Raw genomic sequence first — 13,355 nt, forward strand, 5'->3', positions numbered from 1 at the left:
CAGATAACATTAAGCCCGGATGTCACCATGTACCGCTTCCATCTGAACTGACCAGTCTGGGTGGAATAGACAGCGGAGAGCGAAGCCAGTTCTGCATCTGTATATAAGCACTAGTAGTTGTATACTTATATACAATATACTAGCTGTATATAATATTGCCGAAAAGTAGAGATTATTTATGCAGGAGAGATACTTAGTAATCCTGCCAAGATTGTTATTAATGTGTGTCAGGCCTGAGACAGTCACAGGAGATCCAGATACAGACAGGTAGTTACCAGGATGTCTGTCTGTCTACAGCCTATGGACCAGATGTGGGAGCGCTGTGTGTGTCATGTGACCAACGCCATCCAGTATATTGTGGAATTCGCAAAGCGTCTCAGTGGCTTCATGGACCTGAATCCAAACGACCAGATTGTTCTACTGAAAGCAGGTAACAGAGGTCCCACTGTCGCCGTGTCAGGCAGGTGAGGCAGCGGCACAGTCCCTCTGTGACATGAATAAATGCATAGCAACAGTCTCCTTTATGTACCAGTCAGTGACTAAAAATACTGCAGCTTACATAACCTAATAAACTACAGGCTTCAACTATATGGGTGGTCTACACTTTGCCGGCGACCAGCCTACCAGCGCCGGAATCCCAACCGCCGGCATACCGACAGTTCTTTTCCCTCTTGGGGTCCATGACCCCTCTGTAGGGAGAATAGATAGCGTGACGCGCGTAGCGCGCCACCGTGCCCGCAAGGGGCTCATTTGCGCTCGCCGAGCTGTCGGTATGACGGCGGTCGGGATTCTGGCGCCGGTATGCTGGTCGCCGGGAGCCCGACCGCCAGCATACCATACTACACCCAACTATATGCATACTGTATCATCACATGCTACACAGGTGCCATCACATGAACAAAGCTACACAGATCCATGCTTCATTTGTACAGAGCTATATTACCCTCACTGGCCTCCTCATCATACGTCCAGAGCTATGTAACCCTCACAGGCCTCCTCATCATACGTCCAGAGCTATGTAACCCTCACAGGCCTCCTCATCATACATCCAGAGATATATAACCCTCACAGGCCTCCTCATCATACGTCCAGAGCTATATAACCCTCACAGGCCACCTCATCATACATCCAGAGCTATATAACCCTCACAGGCCTCCTCATCATACGTCCAGAGCTATATAACCCTCACAGGCCACCTCATCATACATCCAGAGCTATATAACCCTCACAGGCCTCCTCATCATACGTCCAGAGCTATGTAACCCTCACAGGCCACCTCATCATACATCCAGAGATATATAACCCTCACAGGCCTCCTCATCATACGTCCAGAGCTATATAACCCTCACAGGCCTCCTCATCATACGTCCAGAGCTATGTAACCCTCACAGGCCTCCTTATCATACGTCCAGAGCTATGTAACCCTCACAGGCCACCTCATCATACGTCCAGAGTTATATAACCCTCACAGGCCTCCTCATCATACATCCAGAGCTATATAACCCTCACAGGCCTCCTCATCATACGTCCAGAGCTATATAACCCTCACAGGCCACCTCATCATACATCCAGAGATATATAACCCTCACAGGCCTCCTCATCATACGTCCAGAGCTATATAACCCTCACAGGCCACCTCATCATACGTCCAGAGCTATGTAACCCTCACAGGCCACCTCATCATACGTCCAGAGATATATAACCCTCACAGGCCTCCTCATCATACGTCCAGAGCTATATAACCCTCGCAGGCCTCCTCATCATACGTCCAGAGCTATATAACCCTCACAGGCCTCCTTATCATACGTCCAGAGCTATATAACCCTCACAGGCCTCCTCATCATACGTCCAGAGCTATATAGCCCTCACAGGCCACCTCATCATACATCCAGAGATATATAACCCTCACAGGCCTCCTCATCATACGTCCAGAGCTATATAACCCTTGCAGGCCTCCTCATCATACGTCCAGAGCTATATAACCCTCGCAGGCCACCTCATCATACGTCCAGAGTTATATAACCCTCACAGGCCTCCTCATCATACGTCCAGAGTTATATAACCCTCACAGGCCTCCTCATCATACGTCCAGAGCTATGTAACCCTCACAGGCCACCTCATCATACATCCAGAGATATATAACTCTCACAGGCCTCCTCATCATACGTCCAGAGCTATATAACCCTCGCAGGCCACCTCATCATACGTCCAGAGTTATATAACCCTCACAGGCCACCTCATCATACGTCCAGAGTTATATAACCCTCACAGGCCTCCTCATCATACGTCCAGAGCTATGTAACCCTCGCAGGCCTCCTCATCATACGTCCAGAGATATATAACCCTCACAGGCCTCCTCATCATACGTCCAGAGATATATAACCCTCACAGGCCTCCTCATCATACGTCCAGAGCTATGTAACCCTCACAGGCTTCCTCATCATACGTACAGAGCTATATAACCCTCACAGGCCTCCTCATCATACGTCCAGAGCTATGTAACCCTTGCAGGCTTCCTCATAATAGTACAGAGCTATATAACCCTCACAGGCCTCCTCATCATACGTCCAGAGCTATGTAACCCTCACAGGCCACCTCATCATACGTCCAGAGCTATGTAACCCTCACAGGCCACCTCATCATACGTCCAGAGCTATGTAACCCTCACAGGCCACCTCATCATACGTCCAGAGCTATGTAACCCTCACAGGCCACCTCATCATACGTCCAGAGCTATGTAACCCTCACAGGCCTCCTCATAATAGTACAGAGCTATATAACCCTCACAGGCCTCCTCATCATACGTCCAGAGCTACATAACCCTCGCAGGCCACCTCATCATACATCCAGAGCTATATAACCCTCGCAGGCCTCCTCATCATACGTCCAGAGCTACATAACCCTCGCAGGCCTCCTCATCATACATCCAGAGCTATATAACCCTCGCAGGCCTCCTCATCATACATCCAGAGTTATATAACCCTCGCAGGCCTCCTCATCATACGTCCAGAGCTATGTAACCCTCACAGGCTTCCTCATCATACGTCCAGAGCTATATAACCCTCGCAGGCCTCCTCATCATACGTCCAGAGCTATATAACCCTCACAGGCCTCCTCATCATACGTCCAGAGCTATATAACCCTCACAGGCCACCTCATCATACGTCCAGAGCTATGTAACCCTCACAGGCCACCTCATCATACGTCCAGAGATATATAACCCTCACAGGCCTCCTCATCATACGTCCAGAGCTATATAACCCTCGCAGGCCTCCTCATCATACGTCCAGAGCTATATAACCCTCACAGGCCTCCTTATCATACGTCCAGAGCTATATAACCCTCACAGGCCTCCTCATCATACGTCCAGAGCTATATAGCCCTCACAGGCCACCTCATCATACATCCAGAGATATATAACCCTCACAGGCCTCCTCATCATACGTACAGAGCTACATAACCCTCGCAGGCCTCCTCATCATACGTCCAGAGCTATATAACCCTTGCAGGCCACCTCATCATACGTCCAGAGTTATATAACCCTCACAGGCCTCCTCATCATACGTCCAGAGCTATATAACCCTCACAGGCCTCCTCATCATACGTCCAGAGTTATATAACCCTCACAGGCCTCCTCATCATACATCCAGAGCTATGTAACCCTCACAGGCCACCTCATCATACATCCAGAGATATACAACTCTCACAGGCCTCCTCATCATACGTCCAGAGCTATATAACCCTCGCAGGCCACCTCATCATACGTCCAGAGCTATATAACCCTCGCAGGCCTCCTCATCATACGTCCAGAGCTATGTAACCCTCGCAGGCTTCCTCATCATACGTCCAGAGATATATAACCCTCACAGGCCACCTCATCATACGTCCAGAGTTATATAACCCTCACAGGCCTCCTCATCATACGTCCAGAGCTATGTAACCCTCACAGGCTTCCACATCATACGTACAGAGCTATATAACCCTCACAGGCCTCCTCATCATACGTCCAGAGCTATGTAACCCTTGCAGGCTTCCTCATCATACGTCCAGAGCTATATAACCCTCGCAGGCCACCTCATCATACGTCCAGAGTTATATAACCCTCACAGGCCTCCTCATCATACGTCCAGAGCTATATAACCCTCACAGGCCTCCTCATCATACGTCCAGAGTTATATAACCCTCACAGGCCTCCTCATCATACGTCCAGAGCTATGTAACCCTCACAGGCCACCTCATCATACATCCAGAGATATATAACTCTCACAGGCCTCCTCATCATACGTCCAGAGCTATATAACCCTCGCAGGCCTCCTCATCATACGTCCAGAGCTATATAACCCTCACAGGCCTCCTCATCATACGTCCAGAGTTATATAACCCTCACAGGCCTCCTCATCATACGTCCAGAGCTATATAACCCTCGCAGGCCACCTCATCATACGTCCAGAGTTATATAACCCTCACAGGCCTCCTCATCATACGTCCAGAGCTATGTAACCCTCGCAGGCTTCCTCATCATACGTCCAGAGATATATAACCCTCACAGGCCACCTCATCATACGTCCAGAGTTATATAACCCTCACAGGCCTCCTCATCATACGTCCAGAGCTATGTAACCCTCACAGGCTTCCTCATCATACGTACAGAGCTATATAACCCTCACAGGCCTCCTCATCATACGTCCAGAGCTATGTAACCCTCACAGGCCTCCTCATCATACATCCAGAGGTATATAACCCTCACAGGCCTCCTCATCACACGTCCAGAGCTATATAACCCTCACTGGCTTCCTCATCATACGTCCAGAGTTATATAACCCTCACAGGCCTCCTCATCATACGTCCAGAGCTATATAACCCTCACTGGCTTCCTCATCATACGTCCAGAGCTATATAACCCTCACAGGCCTCCTCATAATAGTACAGAGCTATATAACCCTCACAGGCCTCCTCATCATACGTCCAGAGCTATGTAACCCTCACAGGCCACCTCATCATACGTCCAGAGCTATGTAACCCTCACAGGCCACCTCATCATACATCCAGAGATATATAACCCTCACAAGCCTCCTCATCATACGTCCAGAGCTATATAACCCTCACAGGCCACCTCATCATACGTCCAGAGCTATGTAACCCTCACAGGCCACCTCATCATACGTCCAGAGCTATGTAACCCTCACAGGCCACCTCATCATACGTCCAGAGCTATGTAACCCTCACAGGCCTCCTCATAATAGTACAGAGCTATATAACCCTCACAGGCCTCCTCATCATACGTCCAGAGCTATGTAACCCTTGCAGGCCTCCTCATAATAGTACAGAGCTATATAACCCTCACAGGCCTCCTCATCATACGTCCAGAGCTATGTAACCCTTGCAGGCCTCCTCATAATAGTACAGAGCTATATAACCCTCACAGGCCTCCTCATCATACGTCCAGAGCTATGTAACCCTTGCAGGCCTCCTCATAATAGTACAGAGATATATAACCCTCACAGGCCTCCTCATCATACGTCCAGAGCTACATAACCCTCACAGGCCTCCTCATCCTACGTCCAGAGCTATATAACCCTCACAGGCCTCCTCATCATACATCCAGAGCTATATAACCCTCACAGGCCTCCTCATCATACGTCCAGAGCTACATAACCCTCGCAGGCCTCCTCATCATACGTCCAGAGCTATGTAACCCTCACAGGCTTCCTCATCATACGTCCAGAGCTATATAACCCTCGCAGGCCTCCTCATCATACATCCAGAGTTATATAACCCTCGCAGGCCTCCTCATCATACGTCCAGAGCTATATAACCCTCACAGGCCTCCTCATCATACGTCCAGAGCTATATAACCCTCGCAGGCTTCCTCATCATACGTCCAGAGCTACATAACCCTCGCAGGCCACCTCATCATACGTACAGAGCTATATAACCCTCACAGGCCACCTCATCATACATCCAGAGCTATATAGCCCCCGCTGGCCTCCTCATCATACGTACAGAGCTATATAGCCCCCGCTGGCCTCCTCATCATACGTACAGAGCTATATAGCCCCTGCAGGCCTCCTCATCATACGTACAGAGCTATATATCCCATGCAGACCTCCTCATTATATGTACAGAGATATCTCACAGGTCACTAATCATTATCACAGGTCTCTTGTGCTACCATTTCTAATATCACAAACATTTCATTAAGTTATCATTGACTTATTCTTGCTTACATTTCACTTATAACCTCTAGGTGCAATGGAGCTGCTGCTGATCAGGATGAGCCGAGCCTTTAACTGTTATAACAACACAATCTTTTTTGAAGGCAAATATGCCCAACTGGAACTCTTCCATTCCCTGGGTAAGACGCGGAGGTGCGGGAAGTCAGCTGGGCATGTTTTCTAGGTCTTCAAGCATTACTTCTGATAGAGCTTTAGATTAAAGGTATGACGCGGTGGCAGTGCTACTATGCCAGTTTGCGAAAATTACATCAATTCGCTCTGCACTGTGTGTGCCCATGTAAGTTGGCACGATTCTGCGACTTACCCCTGCATACATATGGAACTGTGGCATGAGGACATTATCAGGTCAGGTACTCTAAGGGCGTGTTCATGCAATTGCCAACTCTCGCAGACCAGCTGGGTACACACTGGCCGATATATTGGTGAGCCCATCGACATGTGTGTACTCCCGATATGTCTTTGAACAATGTTGTTCACAGACATATAGCATCAGCTGTGTAGCTGGCTGTATGTACCGGCAGTCCGCCAAGCGCCTGTATATTTGTTGTGGGGGAAGGGGCTAATGTCACAGATGGGTGGGCAAATTCAAATATCGCCCAGCTAGGTGTCCTAACCGATGCACCGAGCAGCCGATCGGTCAGCGTGAGTACTTACCAGTGACGTGCGGTAAGGTAATTTGTCGAGTGTTGATCAGAGATGTGCGGAAAATAATTTTTACACCAGAGTTTTGACTACAAAAATTATTTGAGTAAGGCATGGAAGATATTTGTAATATATTCTTTGTACTTGTCATATACTTTAAATAGTCAAAACTCTGGTGTATATGTCCTGCGTTCAGATAGTCGCCGCCTCCAGGGGGAGTGTAAATTCGCAGTTACTACCTGATCGCCCGCTGTGCGAAAACGCTCAGTAGCGATCAGGTCTGAATCACCTCCATAGACATGTCGTTCAGGTATGTACCCAGCTTTAAAAAGACACATTATTATTTAGGAGCTTTCAAGGGTATGTGCAAATAATGGCAGTACCCAGCTCTACTGAACTACATCTGATTGGATGTTTGCAAATATTCCACGGACGCTGATTGGTCACTTCTCTGCATATATTAAGCACTTGTGCATGCGTTATTTTCTGTACACAGAACAGAGAACAGAGTTGATCCTGAGATTTTACCAGTTTTATTGATGCTAATAATCAAATGTATTTCCTGCAAATAAAATAAATTGTTAAAAGAATGACCACAAGTCAGACATAAGTGTATGTGATGTGAGCCTGACGTGAACTAGGCTCATATGCTAATAACTGCTGACCCAAAACGAGACTGCGATTGTCAAGTCCGTCACACTCACCTTCAGGACCCGCACTCTCATTCAGTGGAAAAGGATTCATTCAAGTGTACTGTGCATTTGCAGTACATTGCCTGTGTAATATGCTGTACACCTGAATAAATCCTTTTCTCTAGCAAGGAGGAGGTGAGTGTGATTTATGTCTTAACTTATGAACCCTGCACCTTTATTTTATCTGAATATATTGTAACAGGAGTCTTGCTAGAATGTGCTCTGCTACAAAAATTCCACCAACGACCGACTCCAGGCTTGTGCAAAAACAACAAATACCTTTTATTCATGTAGCTCAAAAACAAAAATATACATAAAACAAAGTATAAACTACTGTCTTTAGTATAAACTACCAGGGAGGTTAGGCCCTGCCTCAATCCCTCTTACTTAATAAGGAACCCTTCAGGTCCCGGCATCCTGACACTAGTGGCCCAGCCCTCCGGATCCCACTGTCCCTAGCAGGCCTATCACCTGGACACTAACTGACTTCAGGAGCGCACACTCATGGGAGAGACTCTGCTTTAAACCCAGCACCCAGATGCTGGCTGATGAAGCAGCTTCTTGAGCTAAGAAACCTATAAGACCTGGTCTGGGCCAAATGGATGGGAACCCGGTTCATCCACACTTCCCATCCACCCCCAGGACCCTGTGTGTAGCTTACAGGTGGCAAAGTACCTCTCCTGCCACAATATATATATATATATATATATATATATATATATATATATATCAGTTTATTGACAAGTATATCAGTACACAAGGAATTGGTTTCTGATAGCTACAGCTCCCATACAGTATATGATATACAACAAAAAACAGAGGAGGAAGAACGTGACGTATGACTAGGATACACAAGTAGAGATCTGAATACGAGGGCATTACTAAGCGAATGTTGAGTTGAGCAGTCTGATTGCTTGAGGAAGCTGTTCCTGTGTCTAGCAGTTTGCGCTAGTTGCGAGCAGTACTCTCTGCCAGACGGTATCTGTCGGAACATATCTTGAGCAGGGTGAGAATGGTCGTCACTAATCCTCCCCGCCCTCTTCGTAACCCTTGCCCGATAGATATCCTCCACTGCCGGAACATTTGTCCCTATGATGTTTTCAGCAGACCTTACAACCTGCTGTAGCCTATTTTTGTCGTGGATTGAGGCAGAGCCAAACCATACTATTATCGAGGAGCAGAGGACGGACTGAATGATTGTTGAGTAGAAGAGGATTAGAAGATCTTGCGGCAGTTTGAGCTTCCTAAGCGGCCGTATATATGTAACATATACACATACAGCACACTAAAGAGTTTGCATTGTTCTTACAGGGTGCAGCGACCTCGTCAGTTCCATGTGCGACCTGTGCCGGTCCCTGTGTGCTCTCAGCCTGTCGGAACGTGAGCTGGCCGTCTTTAGCGCCCTGATCCTACTCGATCCCAGTAAGAGACAATAGACACTTATCTGAAGAGTACACTAATGACCGTATTGACCTCGATGTGGTGCCCACTGCATAGGATATGGATGCTGATACATTGGGATAAGCTTTGATATTTCAGCGCTTTATTCTTCTTATATTTTTTAACTTGAAGACACAACTGTCTAGCAGATATAAGCTGTAGGTGTGAGTTTCTGCATAGTGGGGGTCATTCCGACCCGATCGCTCGCTGCAGTTTGTCGCAGCGCAGCGATCGGGTCGAAACTGCGCATGCGCCGGTGCCGCAGTGTGCCGGCGCATGGCAGTTGTCGGTACCCAGCGATCGCCTCTGAGACAGAGGCAGTAGCTGGGCAGAGGGGGATGAACGGCGGCGCTAAGCCGCCATTTAGTAGGTGCGGTCCGGCCAACGCAGGTGTGGCCAGACCATTGGGGTGGCGTGGCGCGGCGGCTGCATGACGCCTCACGCAGCCACTGCGGCCAGCGGCAGCGACACACAACTCCCGGCCAGCCGCAGTAGCTGCGCTGGCCGGGAGTTACATGTGGGGCAGACTAGCCCTGTGCTGGGCGTCCCCCCGCATGTCTGAGTTTACGATCGTAGCTGTGCTAAATTTAGCACAGCTACGATCAACTCGGAATGACCCCCAGTATACGAGCCTGAGAACCTGTTTCTGACTCGCCCACATTCAGAATGCAGATATTCCGGTAACGGGATGCTAACGCACTATGGGCCCAATTCAGGTTGGATGACAAAATTTGCGACTTGCAATATGGGCGATTATCCAACGACTGACATGTGCAGCGTTCGCATTGCGCACACACTAGCAAAAACAGCGACAGAAAATGCATACACATTGTGAGCGCAATGCAGCCGCTGTTTTGAGTGACAGGAAGCCGGCGCTTCTGTGCGTAAAATCTTCATTTTTTGGGTGTGTCTGAAAAAACGCAAGCGTGCCCAGGCATTTTTAAGGAGGGCCTCTTACGTCAGCGATGACCACTTCCAGCCTCTTGTTTAGCAAAAATTGCGGACGACCTTGCCTGGAGCAGATAGGAAAAATCTTTGAGGTTCCGGTAATTACGTATGATTTTGCGATCAGCCGCCATATTATGATGCATTCGCAATTTTTACGATGGACGTTTTTTTTTCTATTTCTGGGCGGCAACTATTTGATCGTAGAAACTGCAATCCTTACTGAATTGGGCCCTATATGCATGTTTAGGTGTGGGCATCGTACTGACCCACTGTTTACCATTATCTGGCGCAGCTGCCATCACTACTATCACCACTTAGGGGGATATCCAATTAGTCCTGGTAAAACATCGGGCGCGAAAAACAAGGTTTCCCCGATTTTTTGTTGTTGTTTTTGTTTTGTTTTTTACAGCCTATCCTAATAGATCACCTGAAAAAAAATGGGGATCCGGTCTGAAGATCGACAGTATCTAGGTCGACAATGTTTAGGTCGACCACTATAGGTCGACATGGATGGAAGGTCGACAGGGTTTCTAGGTCGACAGGTCTAAAGGTCGACATGAGTTTTTCACAATTTTTTTCTTTTTTTGAATTTTTTCATACTTAACGATCCACGTGGACTACGATTGGAACGGTAATCTGTGCCGAGCGAAGCGGCAGCGGAGCGAAGGCACCATGCCCGAAGCATGGCGAGCGAACGCGGTGCACTAATTTGGGATCCCGGTCACTCTACGAAGAAAACGACACCAAAAAATAATAATAATCCTCATGTCGACCTTTAGACCTGTCGACCTAGCACATGTCGACCTAGAAACCCTGTCGACCTTCCATCCATGTCGACCTATTGACTGTCGACCTATAGTGGTCGACCTAAACATTGTCGACCTAGATACTGTCGATTTGATGAACCACACCCAAAAAAATGCCCTTTCTCCAGAAAACAGACAGGTTCAGTGTGCGTGAGGCAGGCGAAACCTAATCCCTGAGAAGCTGCGGCGACCTACAGTGTCCCATGCCTGCTGCAGCAGGCTGGGTCTGCAGTAAAGGTGCCGCAGCCCGGGAGCCGGCACTCAGAGTCGGAGCAGCACCACAGTCCCCTCTTCCCCTGACCCCGGCGGTGGTCATGTGATCGGGGAGGCGGAGGTCAGTGCAGGAGGCAGCATCAGAAGCCCCGATAAGCAGCCACTCGGCTTATTTTATAATCTAGATTTGTTGTAAATTTCTCACAACTTTTCATAACGAAAATCCAACTTTCCTCAGGCCGCCCCTGGCTACAGGAGAAGCAGAAAGTGGAGACTCTGCACAGGAAGTTACATTTGGCCTTCAGACACCTGCTTCGAACTACCCACCGAGAAGGCATTTACACCAAGGTCAGAGAGTCACTTGTACAGTGCAATCAATATCAACACTAGTCATATTAAAGTCTAAATGAAATCATGATTATACCTTATCACAATTCTATTGATGGGAATGGTATGATCACTGCTAAAGGCCACTACTTCTCGTATAAACGCTGCATTCCCTAGGTCTTCATGATGCCGCTCGGAAGATTGGCTGACTTTGTGCTAAGAGTGGTCTTACTACTGCCAGTCACTATCAACATGACTCAGGTTGTCTGGGTGCAGGAAGAGTATGTATGGAAGTTTTGTGTGAACTGTGCAAAGGGGTGGCACCTATAAACCATAAAGATGGGCCCTCTAAGCTTGCAGCAGGGGGCCCATGGGTGAGGGTATGCACATGGGTGAGGAAAAATAGGTTACACGGTAACAAAGAAAGGCTGGGCAAGAAAGTGGATATGGGGGAATGGGAAAGCAGAGGTTGACCCTCCCCATAGAGTTGGTGCCTATTTACGCAGGGAGCAGGGCAGGGCAGCGCAAGTCACAGTGGAATTTGGTAATAACCACCCAACCCCGAACTGCAAGTAAAGTCAGTAGCCCAGTGCTGGCACTGATATGCAAGCAGCGGGGTGGAAATTGCTAACACAGTTTTTATGCACAAGAAGGGCAGTGGTAAGTGTAATGCTAGGTGGGACTGTACTAACCGTTTTTATTTGCAGAACAGGTCATAGTAATGACGGAAGCCAACAGTTGCGCTAATGAATCTGAGGAGATATCACCCCTTCCAGGGTGCAGCTGAGTTGCATGGTACCACCTGTATGCAAGTGGAAGGGGGGGTTGGATCAAAGCCAGTAGAGGGGGCTGGGCGAGTCCTCCAAGGCCTATGCGCCAGGGTCAGAAAAGGCGCGCTCTGGTCGGTTACAAGATTCAGTTGCGGTAAGGGCTGGTGTCCCGCAGAGCTATGTATGCCACCAGAAGTCCCAATTTATCCAAATGCGACCTTTAATTTGCCAACTACAAGTCTCAGTCTGTTTATTTCTGGCAGTGGGCTATTGGGAGTGGGGAGGAGGGAAACGGTGTATGGGGAAGGTGAGGGCATCGTAAACTCAATAGAATGAAATAAACCTAAGTTTCTTCCTGTAGGTGTCACACGTATAGGCGCTTGTCAGTAGGAGAGATGGGGGCGTGCTCTGCAAACATCACAATGCCACACAATGATCAGTATCTAAAAGTTTGCTCATTATTCCCCCCAGCTTCCACAGAAGGATAGACTGTCCGCCATCTGCCAGCTACACGTGGAGAAACTGAACATCTTCAGACAGATGCACCTGGGCATCGCGTGGGAGAGGTTCCCCCCACTGTACAAGGAGCTATTTATCTCTGAGCCTGAAATCTCATGATAGGGCGACTAGCACACCATCCGGCTCTCAGCCAGCCATCTCCTGTCCCTCCAGCCACAGTAGCCTCATAATAACATTGCCTCCCGAGCAATAGTCATCATTACACATCAACCCTCTCCAATACCTGTCCAGTAGTGATTGCTATTTTATTTACACTGTCAAATGTGGGCATTAACTATTGGGCTCAAGAGTTTGCAATTGTCTGATGAACTCTAATAAAGAACTGGATAGGAGCCTGGTAGCCATAGCATTAAACACAATGGACTTTAAAACATTGTGTAATGATAAAGCCAGAAAGGCATACAGGTAGAGGGGGAAGATGTATCACCCCCTTACAGGTTAGTCTAGTGTCACATATTGTATATATGCTGCCTCTGTTGTATCTGCCTGACAATAATCTATAAGTGTCCTATGCCGTATTCCTCTATTTTTATAATAAAATTAATTTCATGTACATTTCCTGTGAACTGCAGATCTTTTTTCGCATACACAGGGGTGTGGTTTGACATCACTACTCAACCGGTTCAAACATACGGTTTAGCACACATATGATCCCTTTGACTAGAGTCATCCTGGAAATTCTACTACTGAATGCTGGTATATCTGATGTATTTTGGAAGTATACCCTGCCACCAAATCACCCAGAAACAAGGGCCCAGTTGT

The 13,355-nt window shown here is 48.0% G+C and overlaps 1 protein-coding gene across 1 annotated transcript in view; it reads left to right on the forward strand.

Moving 5' to 3' along the window:
• LOC134980100 (nuclear receptor ROR-alpha A-like) overlaps positions 1-13,148 on the forward strand; it is a 52,310-nt gene extending 39,162 nt beyond the window's left edge. Inside the window, exons 6-10 of the mRNA XM_063946755.1 lie at positions 298-430; positions 6,248-6,355; positions 8,882-8,992; positions 11,216-11,325; positions 12,546-13,148. Coding sequence (XP_063802825.1) covers positions 298-430; positions 6,248-6,355; positions 8,882-8,992; positions 11,216-11,325; positions 12,546-12,692 — 609 coding nt within the window. The 3' untranslated portion in view covers positions 12,693-13,148. The remainder of the gene's footprint in view (positions 1-297; positions 431-6,247; positions 6,356-8,881; positions 8,993-11,215; positions 11,326-12,545) is intronic.
• The last annotated feature ends 207 nt before the right edge of the window (positions 13,149-13,355 follow it).

This window comes from Pseudophryne corroboree, chromosome 12 (genome assembly GCF_028390025.1).
Source record: "Pseudophryne corroboree isolate aPseCor3 chromosome 12, aPseCor3.hap2, whole genome shotgun sequence".
NCBI classification, from domain to species: domain Eukaryota; kingdom Metazoa; phylum Chordata; class Amphibia; order Anura; family Myobatrachidae; genus Pseudophryne; species Pseudophryne corroboree.